Genomic DNA, 17,408 nt, shown 5'->3' on the forward strand with positions numbered 1-17,408 from the left:
ACAACTACTTCTACTGCATCTACCACCATCAGAACAGAAACACCAGTAACCTATATAGTACCTACACCTTCAACCACAGGTGGACCAACTACTTCTACTTCTTCCACCACCAAAACTACAACAGAAACACCTCACACTACATCTAAACCATCAACGACTTCTACAACAACAACAACAACCTCTACTACTTACACAGGATCAACCACTCAATCTACCCCTCATTCTACAACACCATCCACAACTAGAATAATAACTTCATCTACACCTTCCACTCTTTCATCCACTACAAAATCTATCACAACATCAACAACCTGTGCATTAGCAACTACAATGAAATGCTATTGGACACCATGGATTGATGACAGCAGTCCAATAATTAAATCCTACACTGATAGTAGTGATCGTTCAAGAGGTTCTTCTAGTAAAGAATCCCATGGCCAATTTAGAGATAACTGGATTGAGGAGGACCACAGTCCATCAAGGCTTGACTCTAAAGAGGATAAAAAGAGCTCCCAAAGAAAGGATTCTTTACAAAGAGATCACAATCAATTTAGAGACAATTCTAATGAAAGAGGTAGCAAGAGTTCAAGTGGGGAGGACAACAATCGTTCAAGACTGCACTCTGATGAAAATCAAAGGAGCTCTTCAAGAAAGGATTCTTCACAAAGAAATGAAAATTCATTCAGAGACAATTCTAAAGAAAAAGGTAGCAGGACCTCAAAAGGCTCTTACAGTGAAGAACACCAGAATCCTTCCAGAGTAAAATCCAGTGAAGAAAACAACCCCTTGGATAGACTGACAAATTCTGGATATGAAATTTGTTCACTGCAAGAAATGGCAAGCCAAATAGAGTGTGAGGTGTCAGATTCCAATAATATAGCACCTAATTCTGTTTCAAAGTGTAATGTAAATATGGGACTTGCATGCCTCGATCCAAATCTACGAGGGCCAGAGTGCTCAAATTATAAGATTAGGGTGCAGTGTTGTTCTACATTCTGTGGTGAAACAACACCAGTTTCCTCAACAACAGTCTCAACCACAACAACTACCACCACTGTTCCTACAACCTCATTCACAACTAAAACGACTGCTACTACGTTATCCAGCACCATTACAAAAACACCAACCATTACTTCCTCTGTGTCCACATCGTCAACCACAAGACCAACAACTACTTCTACTGTATCTACTACCCCCACCTCAACAACAAAATCAACACCACCAACCAGCAGTGCAACAACTACTTCTACTGCATCTACCACCACCAACACAGAAACACCAGTTACTTACATAATACATACACCTTCAACCACAAGTGGAATAACTACATCTACTGTATCCACTACCCCCACCTCAACAACAAAATCGACACCACCAACCAGCAGTGCAACAACTACTTCTACTGCATCAACCACCACCGGAACAGAAACACCAGTTACTTCCATAATACATACACCTTCAACCACAAGTGGAACCACTACTTCTACTGTATCCACTACCCCCACCTCAACAACAAAATCAACATCACCAACCAGCAGTGCAACAACTACTTCTACTGCATCTACCACCACCGGAACAGAAACACCAGTTACTTACATAATACATACACCTTCAACTACAAGTGGAACCACTACTTCTACTGTATCCACTACCCCCACCTCAACAACAAAATCAACATCACCAACCAGCAGTGCAACAACTACTTCTACTGCATCTACCACCACCAGAACAGAAACACCAGTAACCTACATAGTACCTACACCTTCAACCACAAGTGGAACCACTACTTCTACTGTATCCACTACCCCCACCTCAACAACAAAATCATCATCACCAACCACCAGTGCAACAACTACTTCTACTGCATCAACCACCACCGGAACAGAAACACCAGTTACTTCCATAATACATACACCTTCAACCACAAGTGGAACAACTACTTCTACTGTATCCACTACCCCCACCTCAACAACAAAATCGACACCACCAACCACCAGTGCAACAACTACTTCTACTGCATCTACCACCATCAGAACAGAAACACCAGTAACCTACATAGTACCTACACCTTCAACCACAAGTGGAACCACTACTTCTACTGTATCCACTACCCCCACCTCAACAACAAAATCAACATCACCAACCACCAGTGCAACAACTACTTCTACTGCATCTACCACCATCAGAACAGAAACACCAGTAACCTATATAGTACCTACACCTTCAACCACAGGTGGACCAACTACTTCTACTGTATCCACTACCCCCACCTCAACAACAAAATCGACACCACCAACCAGCAGTCCAACAACTATTTCTACTGCATCTACCACTACCGGAACAGAAACACCAGTTACTTACATAATACATACACCTTCAACCACAAGTGGAACCACTACTTCTACTGTATCCACTACCCCCACCTCAACAACAAAATCAACATCACCAACCAGCAGTGCAACAACTATTTCTACTGCATCTACCACCACCGGAACAGAAACACCAGTTACTTACATAATCCATACACCTTCAACCACAAGTGGAACCACTACTTCTACTGTATCCACTACCCCCACCTCAACAACAAAATCAACATCACCAACCACCAGTGCAACAACTACTTCTACTGCATCTACCACCATCAGAACAAAAACACCAGTAACCTACATAGTACCTCCACCTTCAACCACAGGTGGACCAACTACTTCTACTTCTTCCACCACCAAAACTACAACAGAAACACCTCACACTACATCTAAACCATCAACGACTTCTACAACAACAACGACCTCTACTACTTACACAGGATCAACCACTCAATCTACCCCTCATTCTACAACACCATCCACAACTAGAATAATAACTTCATCTACACCTTCCACTCTTTCATCCACTACAAAATCTATCACAACATCAACAACCTGTGCATTAGCAACTACAATGAAATGCTATTGGACACCATGGATTGATGACAGCAGTCCAATAATTAAATCCTACACTGATAGTAGTGATCGTTCAAGAGGTTCTTCTAGTAAAGAATCCCATGGTCAATTTAGAGATAACTGGATTGAGGAGGACCACAGTCCATCAAGGCTTGACTCTAAAGAGGATAAAAAGAGCTCTCAAAGAAAGGATTCTTCACAAAGAGATCGCAATCAATTTAAAGACAATTCTAATGAAAGAGGTAGCAAGAGTTCAAGTGGGGAGGACAACAATCGTTCAAGACTGCACTCTGATGAAAGTCAAAGGAGCTCTTCAAGAAAGGATTCTTCACAAAGAAATGATAATTCATTCAGAGACAATTCTAAAGAAAAAGGTAGCAGGACCTCAAAAGGCTCTTACAGTGAAGAACACCAGAATCCTTCCAGAGTAAAATCCAGTGAAGAAAACAACCCCTTGGATAGACTGACAAATTCTGGATATGAAATTTGTTCACTGCAGGAAATGGCAAGCCAAATAGAGTGTGAGGTGGCAGATTCCAATAAAATAGCACCTAATTCTGTTTCAAAATGTAATGTAAATATGGGACTTGCATGCCTCGATCCAAATCTACGAGGGCCAGAGTGCTCAAATTATAAGATTAAGGTGCAGTGTTGTTCTACATTCTGTGGTGAAACAACACCTGTTTCCTCAACAACAGTTTCAACCACAACAACTACCACCACTGTTCCTACAACCTCATTCACAACTAAAACTACTGCTACTACGGTATCCAGCACCATTACAAAAACACCAACCATTACATCCTCTGTGTCCACATCGTCAACCACAAGACCAACAACTTCTTCTACTGTATCTACTACCCCCACCTCAACAACAAAATCAACACCACCAACTAGCAGTGCAACAACTACTTCTACTGCATCTACCACCACCAGAACAGAAACACCAGTTACTTACATAATACATACACCTTCAACCACAAGTGGAACCACTACTTCTACTGTATCCACTACCCCCACCTCAACAACAAAATCAACACCACCAACCAGCAGTGCAACAACTACTTCTACTGCATCTACCACCACCGGAACAGAAACACCAGTTACTTCCATAATACGTACACCTTCAACCACAAGTGGAACCACTACTTCTACTGTATCCACTACCCCCACCTCAACAACAAAATCAACACCACCAACCAGCAGTGCAACAACTACTTCTACTGCATCTACCACTACCGGAACGGAAACACCAGTTACTTACATAATAAATACACCTTCAACCACAAGTGGAACCACTACTTCTACTGTATCCACTACCCCCACCTCAACAACAAAATCGACACCACCAACCAGCAGTGCAACAACTACTTCTACTGCATCTACCACCACCAAAACAGAAACACCAGTTACTTACATAATACATACACCTTCAACCACAAGTGGAACAACTACTTCTACTGTATCCACTACCCCCACCTCAACTACAAAATCGACACAACCAACCAGCAGTGCAACAACTACTTCTACTGCATCTACCACCATCAGAACAGAAACACCAGTAACTTACATAGTACCTACACCTTCAACCACAGGTGGACCAACTACTTCTACTTCTTCCACCACCAAAACTACAACAGAAACACCTCACACTACATCTAAACCATCAACAACTTCTACAACAACAACAACAACAACCTCTACTACTTACACAGGATCAACCACTCAATCTACCCCTCATTCTACAACACCATCCACAACTAGAATAATAACTTCGTCTACACCTTCCACCCTTTCATCCACTACAAAATCTATCACAACGTCAACAACCTGTGCATTAGCAACTACAATGAAATGCTACTGGACACCATGGATTGATGACAGCAGTCCAATAATTAAATCCTACACTGATAGTAGTGATCGTTCAAGAGGTTCTTCTAGTAAAGAATCCCATGGTCAATTTAGAGATAACTGGATTGAGGAGGACCACAGTCCATCAGGGCTTGACTCTAAAGAGGATAAAAAGAGCTCTCAAAGAAAGGATTCTTCACAAAGAGATCGCAATCAATTTAGAGACAATTCTAATGAAAGAGGTAGCAAGAGTTTAAGTGAGGAGGACCACAATCGATCAAGACTGCACTCTGATGAAAATCAAAGGAGCTCTTCAAGAAAAGATTCTTCACAAAGAAATGGAAATCCATTCAGAGACAATTCTAAAGAAAAAGGTAGCAGGACCTCAAAGGGATCTTACAGTGAAGAACACCAGAATCCTTCCAGAGTAAATCCTAGTGAAGAAAGCAACCCCTTGGATAAACTAACAAATTCTGGATATGAAATTTGTTCACTGCAGGAAATGGCAAGTCAAATAGAGTGTGAGGTGGCAGATTCCAATAAAATAGCACCTAATTCTGTTTCAAAATGTAATGTAAATATGGGACTTGCATGCCTCGATCCAAATCTACGAGGACCAGAGTGCTCAAATTATAAGATTAGGGTGCAGTGTTGTTCTACATTCTGTGGTGAAACAACACCAGTTTCTTCAACAACAGTTTCAACCACAACAACTACCACCACTGTTTCTACAACCTCATCCACAACTAAAACTACTGGTTCTACAGTATCCAGCACCATTACAAAAACACCAACCATTACTCCCTCTGTGTCCACATCATCAACCACAAGACCAACAACTACTTCTACTGTATCTAGTACTCCCACCTCAACAACAAAATCAACACCACCAACCAGCAGTGCAACAACTACTTCTACTTCATCTACCACCACTAAAACAGAAACACCAGTTACTTACATAATACATACACCTTCAACCACAAGTGGAACCACTACTTCTACTGTATCCACTACCCCCACCTCAACAACAAAATCAACACCACCAACCAGCAGTGCAAAAACTACTTCTACTGCATCTACCACTACCGGAACAGAAACACCAGTTACTTACATAATAAATACACCTTCAACCACAAGTGGAACCACTACTTCTACTGTATCCACTACCCCTACCTCAACAACAAAATCAACACCACCAACCAGCAGTGCAACAACTACTTCTACTGCATCTACCACCACCAGAACAGAAACACCAGTTACTTACACAATACATACACCTTCAACCACAAGTGGAACAACTACTTCTACTTCTTCCACCACCAAAACTACAACAGGAACACCTCACACTACATCTAAAACATCAACGACTTCTAAAACTACAAAAAGCTCTACTACTTACACAGGATCAACCACTCAATCTACCCCTCATTCTAAAACACCATCCACAAATAGAACAATAACTTCATCTACACCTTCCACCCTTTCATCCACTACAAAATCTATCACAACGTCAACAACCTGTGCATTAGCAACTACAATGAAATGCTACTGGACACCATGGATTGATGACAGCAGTCCAATAATTAAATCCTACACTGATAGTAGTGATCGTTCAAGAGGTTCTTCTAGTAAAGAATCCCATGGTCAATTTAGAGATAACTGGATTGAGGAGGACCAAGGATCAAGACTGCAATCTGATGAAAATCAAAGGAGCTCTTCAAGAAAGGATTCTTCACAAAGAAATGGCAATCCATTCAGAGACAATTCTAAAGAAAAAGGTAGCAGGACCTCAAAAGGCTCCTACAGTGAAGAACACCAGAATCCTTCCAGAGTAAAATCCAGTGAAGAAAACAACCCCTTGGATAGACTGACAAATTCTGGATATGAAATTTGTTCACTGCAGGAAATGGCAAGCCAAATAGAGTGTGAGGTGGCAGATTCCAAAAATATAGCACCTAATTCTGTTTCAAAATGTAATGTAAATATGGGACTTGCATGCCTCGATCCAAATCTACGAGGACCCGAGTGCTCAAATTATAAGATTAGGGTGCAGTGTTGTTCTACATTCTGTGGTGAAACAACACCAGTTTCCTCAACAACAGTTTCAACCACATCAACTACCACCACTGTTTCTACAACCCCATCCACAACTAAAACTACTCCTTCTACTGTATCCAGCACGATTACAAAAACACCAACCAGTACTTCCACGGTTTCCACATCATCAACCACAAGACCAACAACTACTTCTACTATATCCACTACCCCCACCACAAGCAGAACACCAACAACCACGTCAACCTCTTCTACTACCTCAACCACGATTACCATTACTTCCACCTCTGGAACAACCATGTCTCCAACATATACAAACTCATTTACTACATCAATGACATCAACTACTTCTCTAAGTACCCCTTTGTCTACTACTCTTTCATCTACTACAATTCCAAAATCTACAATTAGTTCTTCTTTTACCACGTTCTCTTCTACATCATCCTCAACAATTCCTAGTACAACTCACTGCTTCTGTCAAGTAAATACAGCACTATTTTCACCAGGTATGTGCTTATTTTCTATTATCAATAACTAAACAAAAATCTACATTTGGTATAGTTTTTTAGAACTTTTTTAATAGTTGTGAATTATAGCAAAAACACTTAAGCGCTTGGGCTTTTAAGGCACCAGGTTTCAAACAAATGACAACCACATATCAACATAAATAATTTTATTTTTCCATAATATATAAAGATATAACACCTAATAAAAAAGAGAAAGGATTCTTATAATCATTCTATTAGTGTACCCAAAACAAATATCCAGTGTACTACAGACTTAATAAAATTGTAAGTTAGGATAACCAACTGCTCTGCCCCAAAATGGCCCATATATAATGCTGTAAAAAATAAACACCTCACAAAGAGGGAGGAGAAGATGGTCAGCAATAAGCTCTGCCTCAAAAATTTATTGCAATGTGTATATTTGAAAAAATAAAAAATAGGATCCGGTGCCAATGGTATAATTAATTATATCAACAAGTACAGCTCCAAAAATGTGTAGAACTAATAACAGTGATTAACAATAAAAAGGGCGCAACAAGTATTCAATTAGTGTCCATATAGTGTAAAAAAGGGAATAGATTCATAAAAATCGAACCTCTCCCAGAATAGGATCAATCCTCAATTCAAATCAACAGAAACTGCTCTCCATTATATACAAAAAACGACTGTGTATTTCATTAATAGGTCCTCCAATTTGGAAAGTTCAAAAAGGCTCCACCATAATGAGCCAAAAAAATGAGTGTGATACCGTCTTTTATTAAAATTACTTATAGGGTAAAAATGCATTTCGCACTCTGCTGCGCATCATCAGGAAAATTACCATTTTCCTGATGACCTGAATACAGCCTTTTATGAATTATGATAGACTGTGAATTTAATATCTGCATTTAATTTTGGATTTTTATGAATCTATTCCCTTTTTTACACCAAATGGACACTAATTGAATACTGTTGCGCCCTTTTTATTGTTAATCATAGTTAATGTGTATATTTGTAAACAAAGTTCTTATAAAAAGTGCTTCAATGATAACACAACAAATGTGTTCCAGTGCACTAAAGTGCTGCATGCGATTTTCTTCATGCAATACTATGCATTAATGTAAATATAAAGTCCATTTCAATACCATCAAATTCATAAATTCAGGTGATAAAAATTAATCTGACTTTTTTCATCGGAAATTCCGATCGTGTGTATGTGGCATTAGAGAGTGTAGAATAGAGTCAGAGAGTGAGTAAAGCATTTGCGAGGGAGCAGGATCCAGGTGGCAGGTGGATAGATTGGTGTGAGAAAAAAGTTCAGCAACCTCATTAACACTAGCATTTATGAAAACAAAAATGGTAAATTTATACAGGAACAGAATATAACAAAAAAGATACAAATGCACATCATATTTTCTTTACCATGTCATATTTTATTTTCCCTATCCAGGCATAGCCATCAGCCGAATAGGGGGAAGTCACCCCTGGGATCATGTACAATCCTCAATGCAAGATCTCTGCAGCATACTGGGACAGACCGGGCCATCACCTCACCAGCTTCCAACATTTGCAACATTTGCACCTACATGGTGACATAGATATACTGTATGTAATATCTAGCAAAATACTATAGTATGTATTCACATCCCTAAATATAATATCACCACAGGTACTATATAATACCACAAACTCAGTCTCTGGAGTCAATATTACTAACAATGTATAAATCAAATGCACTGTTAATGTCCCATTAAACTATCTAGGTTAAATTCACAATAAGAATACATGTTTTCGTTAACTCAATAACACCAAGGGGTTGATTTGCTATAACTTGAGCATTCAGAATCTAGTGCAGCTGGGCATGGTAGCATCTACAGTATCAGCTTGTTCAATTAACAATAATTTGATTAAAAAAAATGAAAGCTGGTTGGTCTCTGTGCCGAGCTGCACCAGATTTTGCACTCTTCAGTTATAGAAAATCAATCCCCAAAAGTCAAGCAGTACATCAATAGCTTAATCCCCAATCAAATTTATTAAATATGTATACTAACTACCAAAACCCAGAGACAAGTTTATACATACAAGATGGAATGAGATATACAGTACATATAGGATGAAACAGACTGTAAAGCCCTTAGCATATCAGGAAGATGTTCAAGCACAACCACTATCAGGGGCATGCAACATGTCCGGAGGAAAAGCAGATGAAGGTCCATATATAGTTCCACTGGAGTCCACCCACCGGCATCATCAAATGGGCCTTCCTAGAGGGAGGTGGTTGTTGGGACTGTGTCCCTTCCCTCCTTTGCCTCAGACACTTTTGCTAGCTCATTAATCCACCCCTCCTGTTGGTTCACTGGCATCTGGGGGGTGTGGTCAAGTATATATATCATAATGCCCATGCCAGAAGTGACATAATCAGCACCATTTGATGATGCCTTGTATATATGGGCTAATCTTGGGACTTAATTTCCTTTTCCTTGGGCCGTGTTGCATATCCCCAATGGTGGCTGTATTTGAACATCTTCTTGATATGCTAAAAGTTTAAAAGTCTGTTTCATCCTGTATTTATATCTTGTTCAAATTTGTATGTGTGTTTTAGCACTTGTTTCTGGTGTTTGGTAATTATTATACATGTTTTCTATATCAGATTGAGGGTTAAGCTATTGATGTACTGCTTCACTCTTGGTGTTATTGAGATTACCACCATAGGTATTCTTATTGTGAGTTTATATATTTATAATATATTTTATATGGTTGGTTGTAAACAGTCAGCACTAAAATAGTTTAGATAATTTAATGGGAAATTATAAGTACATTTGATTTATGCATTGTTGCAATATTGACTCCAGAGAGTTTGTAGTATTACATAGTACCTGTGGTGATATTATTTTTAGGGATGTGTATACATACTATAGTATCTTGCTGGATACTACATATATTTATACTACCATGCAGGGGATGTTGCAAATGATGGAGGCTGGTGAGGTGATGTCCCGGTCTGTCCCAGTATGCTCTAGTGGTTTTGCGTTAAGGATTGTACATGATCCCAGGGTTGACTCTCCCCCCTTTGGGAGGGGTCTTGGGCTAATGGTTATGCCTGGTCAACCTAACCACATGTATCTGAGGTAACAAAATATCACGCAGTAAAGAAAATATGATGCGTAATTGTATTTTTATTGTTACATTCTGTTTTCATGTTTTAAATTACAGATTCTGATATGTATTTTTCCTGATGAAGCGCCTTTGGCTGTAAAACGCTCTTTGTGGAATGTATTTGTTTACATCATTATATATGGTCGATTTTTGGCAGAGCAGTTGGTTATCTTGACTTACAATTGTAATAAGTCCGTAGAAACCTGGATATTTGTTTTGGTTATACCTTTAATAACGATTATCAGAATCGTTTCGCTTTTTTAATAGGTGAATTATGTATACTTTTTATATGATAGAAAAACAAAATTATGTATGATATTCATTTGTTTGATACTTGGTTCACACAGGGGCAACCTGTCAGGTGACTTAGCCGCCTGACAAGTCGCGCTCCATGCACTGCAACGGAACTGTTCTAATAGGAGCAACTCAAATCACTCCGACTTAGTAAAAGGTTCCTGTACTACTTTGGGGCGACTTTGGAGCGGCTTGCATTGGCGTCTATACAGAAGTAGTTTTGCAAACTGCGCTGAAGTCGCGCTGTGTGAAACGGCACTTAAGAGACCAAGTGTTTAAGTGTTTTTTGTAATTGTAACCAATAGTAGGGTGTGGCACCTTCGATCCCACCTGCAATTTAGATTTGTAATATTTGTAAATAGATCATTTAATATGAAATGTGTTTTTACGAATATTTAAAGATCGTAAACCTCCCCGTGGAACTTATGTCAAGGCTATACATGGCTATAATGTGATTTTCCTTAAATGTATTTACATCTACTGTCCAGTGCAGTTCTGGCATTAAAACTTTTTCGTTTGTTTTTGATTAGGGTAGGGAATGTACCAAACCCTTATCTTTTGTCATCTCCCCAGTCTTATTCGGGAGTTTCATAACCTCCTGTCCTGTAGATGCAAAAACATAACATAAGGTCAGAAGATAGAACTCTAAGGTCAGAGGTCAGAAGATAGGACTCTAAGGTCAATGGGCACCAGAAGCAAAAAAGGGGGTGGGGGAGGGGTGAATTTCTTGAGTAGTGACATAGATAAGAATAAAAACCTGACAGAAGTTCTCACCCTACCCCATGTTATAAAAAAAACATGAAACAAAGTTTTAGCATTAGATGCAGTTTAAAATTGTGACAAATGGATTAGCAGCAGAAAGTAATTATTCTTGAGTCAGATAGGCCCCTATGTACATCCCTGGTTAAAATCCAAGTACTTACAGGCTCTCCTAGGCACTTTTCCTACCCATAAAAGCTTTAGGCCAGACTAGGGTTACTTTTAAAGGACAACACTATTCTATTTAATATTTTTTAGCCATGTTATACTAATCCACTTTATTTTCTGCTGTATTTTGTAATTGATCTATTATGTATGTAGTTCCTTCTTCTTTTTCTTGTTGTGGTGCACAGTTTCTGTGTCTTGTTATCAGTTTGTACCTTTTAGTCAGGTCAGTTAGGGCTGATAGACTGAAACTATGGCTTTTTACATTAGTAAGTGGTGATCTGGCTTTAAGTATTTGCAACGAAAAAAAAAAAAAAGGCCAATGCGTGTATCTATAACTAATCTTTATTATGTGAACATGAAAAGGCTATATTATACATTACCTTAAAATGGTGCTGTTGGAACTCATACTGAATAGCAGCATGCCACAAAAGATAATTTACTGGTACTTACTTTCCTGTAGGCTGGGACTCCGATCTATTGTAAGGTAATGTCTGTGACTGGAATCAAACAAGTGGCAGATGTCTGTGCACTGTGTATTCCCCTCACTGCCCTCACATCATTACTATGTCCTGTAGTGCAATCATATGACCATTGGAGTTGCCACATTGTTGGCAAGGTTCTAGTTTTAGTTTTAGTTTCTCAGTGGTGGGGTGACTTTAAGGTTAAGTATGATTTTTGAAAATGCAGCATGGTTTACCTTCAATTAAATGATTGTCTGATGGCAAACATTTGGTTAAATGGTAATAAAGTGGTTGTAAGCCTCTAAAGAATAATACAAAAAAAAAAGTAAGATAATGGCATAATGTGTTAGTATACATCGCATACTAGCACATTATAAAATACTTACCTTAGAACAAAGCCGTTCCAGTGGCACCTGCTCACCGCTGAGACAGCTGACATATTTTCCCGCTTTGTATGGGTTTGTAGGCTCCGGCGCTGTGAGCCACAATAACATTACTCCCACGTCACTCCCGCAATCCCGTTTCTGGCTCTGAAGGTCTGAAACTGTAAGCCGAACCTACAGAGTGCATGCGGCATGCGCCAATGATGTCATGTTTAGGAGATATTCACATTACCTACAGGTAGGCCTTATAATATAGGCTAACCTGTAGATACATTAATTTGAAAAAGTAGTTATACCCCTTTAAATTGTCCACATTTTGTCATGTTACAACCAAAAACGTCAATTTATTTTCATTTCAATAGTTTTTATTGAAGTTTTATATATACAGAGAAAGAAAATAGACAAATAATGAGCTGTATTATGTCCTGTTTTACATTCAAATTTGGATGTTACATTGATAAACTTAGGCCCCATACACACCATAGAATCCATCCGCAGATAAATCCCAGCAAATGGGTTTCAGCGGATAGATCCTATGGTGTGTACACGCCAGCGGATCTTTATCCACGGATAAATCTCCCCTGGGATGGATTTCCAGCAGATGAATATTTGCTGACATGCTCAACAAATCCATCTGCTGAAGACTGCTGGACCGTATCCGCGGATAAATCATCCCGTGTGTATGGGGCCATACAGTTATAGATCATTTTGAAGATTGTTGAAGGCCCAATGTCAAATCAAATGGCCAGGATATTACCCCCCCCAATTAATTCCAATTAAATACACAAGGACATTCAAAGTTATAAGAAACAATATGGAACAGAGACACCAGGGTGCTCTGTGCCCAAGCTCTGCAGTAGTAACAAACACACATAAATTATTTTTTGGGGGATTTTGTGAGATAGACAAAGTGGCACATAGTTGTAAAGTGGAAGGAAAATGATAAATGATTTTCAATTTTTTTTTTTACAAATAAATATGTGAAAATTGTAGCGTGCATTTGTATTCAGTCCCCCTTTTTTACTCTGATACCCCTAACTAAAATCTAGTGGAACCAATTGCCTTCAGAAGTCACCTAATAGTAAATAGAGTCCATCTGTGTGTAATTGAATATCAATTTAAATATACAGGCATACCCCACTTTTAAGTACACAATGGGGTTTATTTACTAAAGCTGAAAAGTGCAAAATCAGGCTCAATTCTGCATAAAAACCAATGAGCTTCAAGGTTGTATTACCAGGCTTAATTGAACAATCTGGGGTTTGAAGCTCATTGGTTTCTATAAAGAAGTGAGACAGATTTTGCACATTCTAGCTTTAGTAAATAAACTCCATTGTGTACTTAAACGTGGGGTATGCCTGTAGCTGTTCTGTGAAGACCTCAGAGGTTTGTTAGAGAACCTTAGTGAACAAACAGCATCATGAAAGCCAGACAGGTCAGGGATAAAGTTGTGGAGAAGTTTAAAGCAGGGTTAAACGGTACTGCATAAATGTTAGCTGGAGTTAGTGTATCCAAATCTGCTAGTACATTTAACACTCCCCTACTCCAGAATGACAATACTGCTATCCAAAAGGTATCTCGATTGCTCCTTCATCCAGAGTGTAGGCTAATACAGGAGATATATTACTGGCTTGATCACCAGGTCAAAACAACAGAAACCCCTAAAAAAAGAAAACAAACGCAGTCACCACAGCTAAAGTGGAGTTCCACCCTAAAAAAAAAAATTCACCAAAAAATGAAAAAAATTATGTTTTACTTACCAGAAATTGTGGTTGCTATGCGGATCTTTCTAATCTGCCTCTTATTAGTCCACGGCTGGTCTTCATCCTCGTGTTGTCTTCTGGGGTATGGTGCGGTCTGCCTTCTGGGAACTGTGTGTATCCTAGAGAGCAGCCGCTCATTCATACATCGCCGCGAGACTCACGCAAGGCTCCACTGCCTGTTTCCCTTAGTGAGGATGGCGGTGAGGGATCAGCCTCGGGGGGCAGACATTGTGGGCACCTAGGAAAGGTAAGTGTCCTTATTAAAAGTCAGCAGCTACAGTGTTTATAGCTGCTGAATTAAAAAAAAATCACGGGTGGAACCCCGCTTAAGGATTGGTAAACTACAGTATTATACATTTTTTGGCTTTATACCGCTTTAATTTATACAGTGACTATCGTATTCTCAAACTCTTTTGCAAAGAAAAGCAACATGACTATGAAAGCAGGTCCATGCCAATTTATTTATAGTATTATTTCTTCCTCACCCGCAAATAGATTCAGGTTCTTTAATAGGTGGGTATGTTTTAGTATTTTATGTACAGCCCTTATGGCACATTCCAGTATCCTGATAGATTCAATAATTTCATAAAAATACATATTAACAGCTGGGGGATTTTGCATTATTAGGGTCCATATACTTTAATGTTAATGTTTACATATAGTTTTGTTAATGCTTAAGTGTTTTTATTTTGCCTTTAAGGGGATATTATTTACAGAAAAGCGGATCTGAATGGCTGTGAATATTATGCAAGATGCAGCAGTGAATGCACAGCAGAGAAATTTGTTGAAAATTGTGGAACAACAACACCACCTTCCACTTCTAGTTCAACTGCGTCAACAACCACAGTGTCAACAACTGTACCAACAACCACAACTAAACCAACAACAACATCCTCAACAACTGGTTCAACAACAACATCCTCAACAACTGGTTCAACAACAAAATCCTCAACAACTGGTTCAACAACAAAATCCTCAACAACTGGTTCAGAAACAACATCCTCAACAACTGGTTCAACAACAACATCCTCAACAACTGGTTCAACAACAACATCCTCAACAACTGGTTCAACAACTAACACATCAGTTACCCTCTCAACACCTGTATCAACTACAGCCCCTCTCACTACTCGTAAGTATAAGCAACAGCTTACAAATGGCCTGTCAGAAACTATAAACCCCTAAAGTTTAATATGATGCAGCTGACCAGTCCTTAGTGGTGGCGGCTTAGTATACTTTTTTTAGACAACAAGCATGTTAGCAAGTACAGAAAACCCCCGTTGATCATGCCTGAAAATTACTTTACTTGTCAGTTCCTGTAAGTTTAAAAGAAAGCACAAAGAACCTTTATTGTGTAAAAAAATAAAAATAAAGAGCCCCATCAATTCACTATGTATGGTGAATAGGCATGTTTTACATGTGGCCTGCATGGCAAAGATGGCTGTCTCCAGAGATACATTAGAGAAATACAGTCAGGCAAGACGTTAGGGGTCAAGAAGTGTGTTTTGCAGGATTATTATGGGAAAATAAAAGGAAAGGGAACTAGCCTTTTCAGTTTAGCAAAGGTGTGCTATTTGTATTACTTTTAAAAAAATACCTTAATCACAGGAAAAATATAACGTATTCCTGTTCTTCTCATCTAGCTTGCGATGAATGCGTGTGTCAAATGCCAACATGCGGGTCTGGCTACCGAGTAATGTCTTTCTTGCCTCCTGGTGCTTGCTGTGTTAACATTACTTGTGGTATGTATTTTTGATATTTTTAATCAAATTATTATCCTGGCTCAGTATTTTTGTGTTTGTTTTCCAGTACAACTAACAGAATATTTCATACACAATAGGATAATATTCCCAAAACGAAACTAAACTCTGTACACCACCAGTCCTAATGCCTAATTTATCCGAGAATGTTTTAGCGCTAAGATAAAAAACAGCATATAGGTAACATTGGTAACTTTTTACATTCCAGACATCTACTTTAAATTTACAGTACATATACTACTAGTTGACATGTGAGATCTACTAAAAATGCAAAGCACTTAAGTTTAAACACCAACATATAAGAACTTATTGTCTCATTATATAAAAACAACACGCTGAAAGAATATTACTAGATAAAGTTTCAAAAAGGTTAAATCTGTAGGTTTGCAGGGGTATACATACGTCTGGTTCTTCCTTTAGTACTTGCAGAGTTCTTAATGACTCCCCAATGTTGGAATGAGTATGGGGTAAATAACAACTAGCATAGATTTGAAAAAGCTGGATATTCTCCAATCAAAAGAAACTAGCATCCAAAGCCTTAAAGAAGGTAAATTCTGGACTCTTGCTCTCCTTTGAAAAACATGAGGCATCCCAAGCAAATTCACTGGAATTTGGTCTAGCTGTTTGGGTCCAATGACTGACACCCTGGCATGCTTTCATACACATGCTTAATATGTGCTGCGCTAGTGAATTGAATACAGATATACAATACAACCTGCACTAAAGTCTACATGTAAAACTGATGCACAATTCCACAATATTCAATATACCCTAATTCTAACCCGCAGAATTGCAGTGCAATGTGATACAAGTCCCACAGTGCATCATATATAATTTGATCACAGCTTGGAAGTGAAATTTGTATTCATTTATACGTTTTATTTCAATTTTTTTCTTTTCTATACACAGCTGTTTTTATTTGATTTTCTTTCTTCTCTGTATAAGAAGACTGGAATTTTTTTTTTTACAAACGCAACAAATAAAATCTGACAGATAAAAAAGATGGAATGAGTTGACACATTAAATAGTTGGTATGATGTTACTCATGTCTTTTGTGCATTTTTTTCACAGTACCGGACACTGTCTGCGTGTATGAAAATGATGTGTACCAGGTAATACAATCTAGAAAGTTACAGTCTTTACGCATTGGAAATAAATAGCTGTTTTGTAATGGCAACATTAGGACTGAATAAAGAAGACTTGCGGAAATATTTGTTGTACATGGTTACAAGTTAAATGGTAGTTCAGTAAGAAATTGGAAACTTCACCTTAGCAATGGGCAGCAGTGGGGGTTCATGTAATCACCCAAAGTGGAGGCACTTTAATATAGG

General features: G+C 38.6%; 1 protein-coding gene across 1 annotated transcript in view; it reads left to right on the top strand.

Moving 5' to 3' along the window:
• LOC120917303 (mucin-5B-like) overlaps positions 1-17,408 on the top strand; it is an 83,122-nt gene that overhangs the window by 44,061 nt on the left and 21,653 nt on the right. Inside the window, 5 exon segments of the mRNA XM_040328506.1 lie at positions 80-5,751; positions 5,905-7,354; positions 15,018-15,449; positions 15,961-16,059; positions 17,149-17,189. Coding sequence (XP_040184440.1) covers positions 80-5,751; positions 5,905-7,354; positions 15,018-15,449; positions 15,961-16,059; positions 17,149-17,189 — 7,694 coding nt within the window.

Source organism: Rana temporaria, chromosome 11 (genome assembly GCF_905171775.1).
Source record: "Rana temporaria chromosome 11, aRanTem1.1, whole genome shotgun sequence".
NCBI classification, from domain to species: domain Eukaryota; kingdom Metazoa; phylum Chordata; class Amphibia; order Anura; family Ranidae; genus Rana; species Rana temporaria.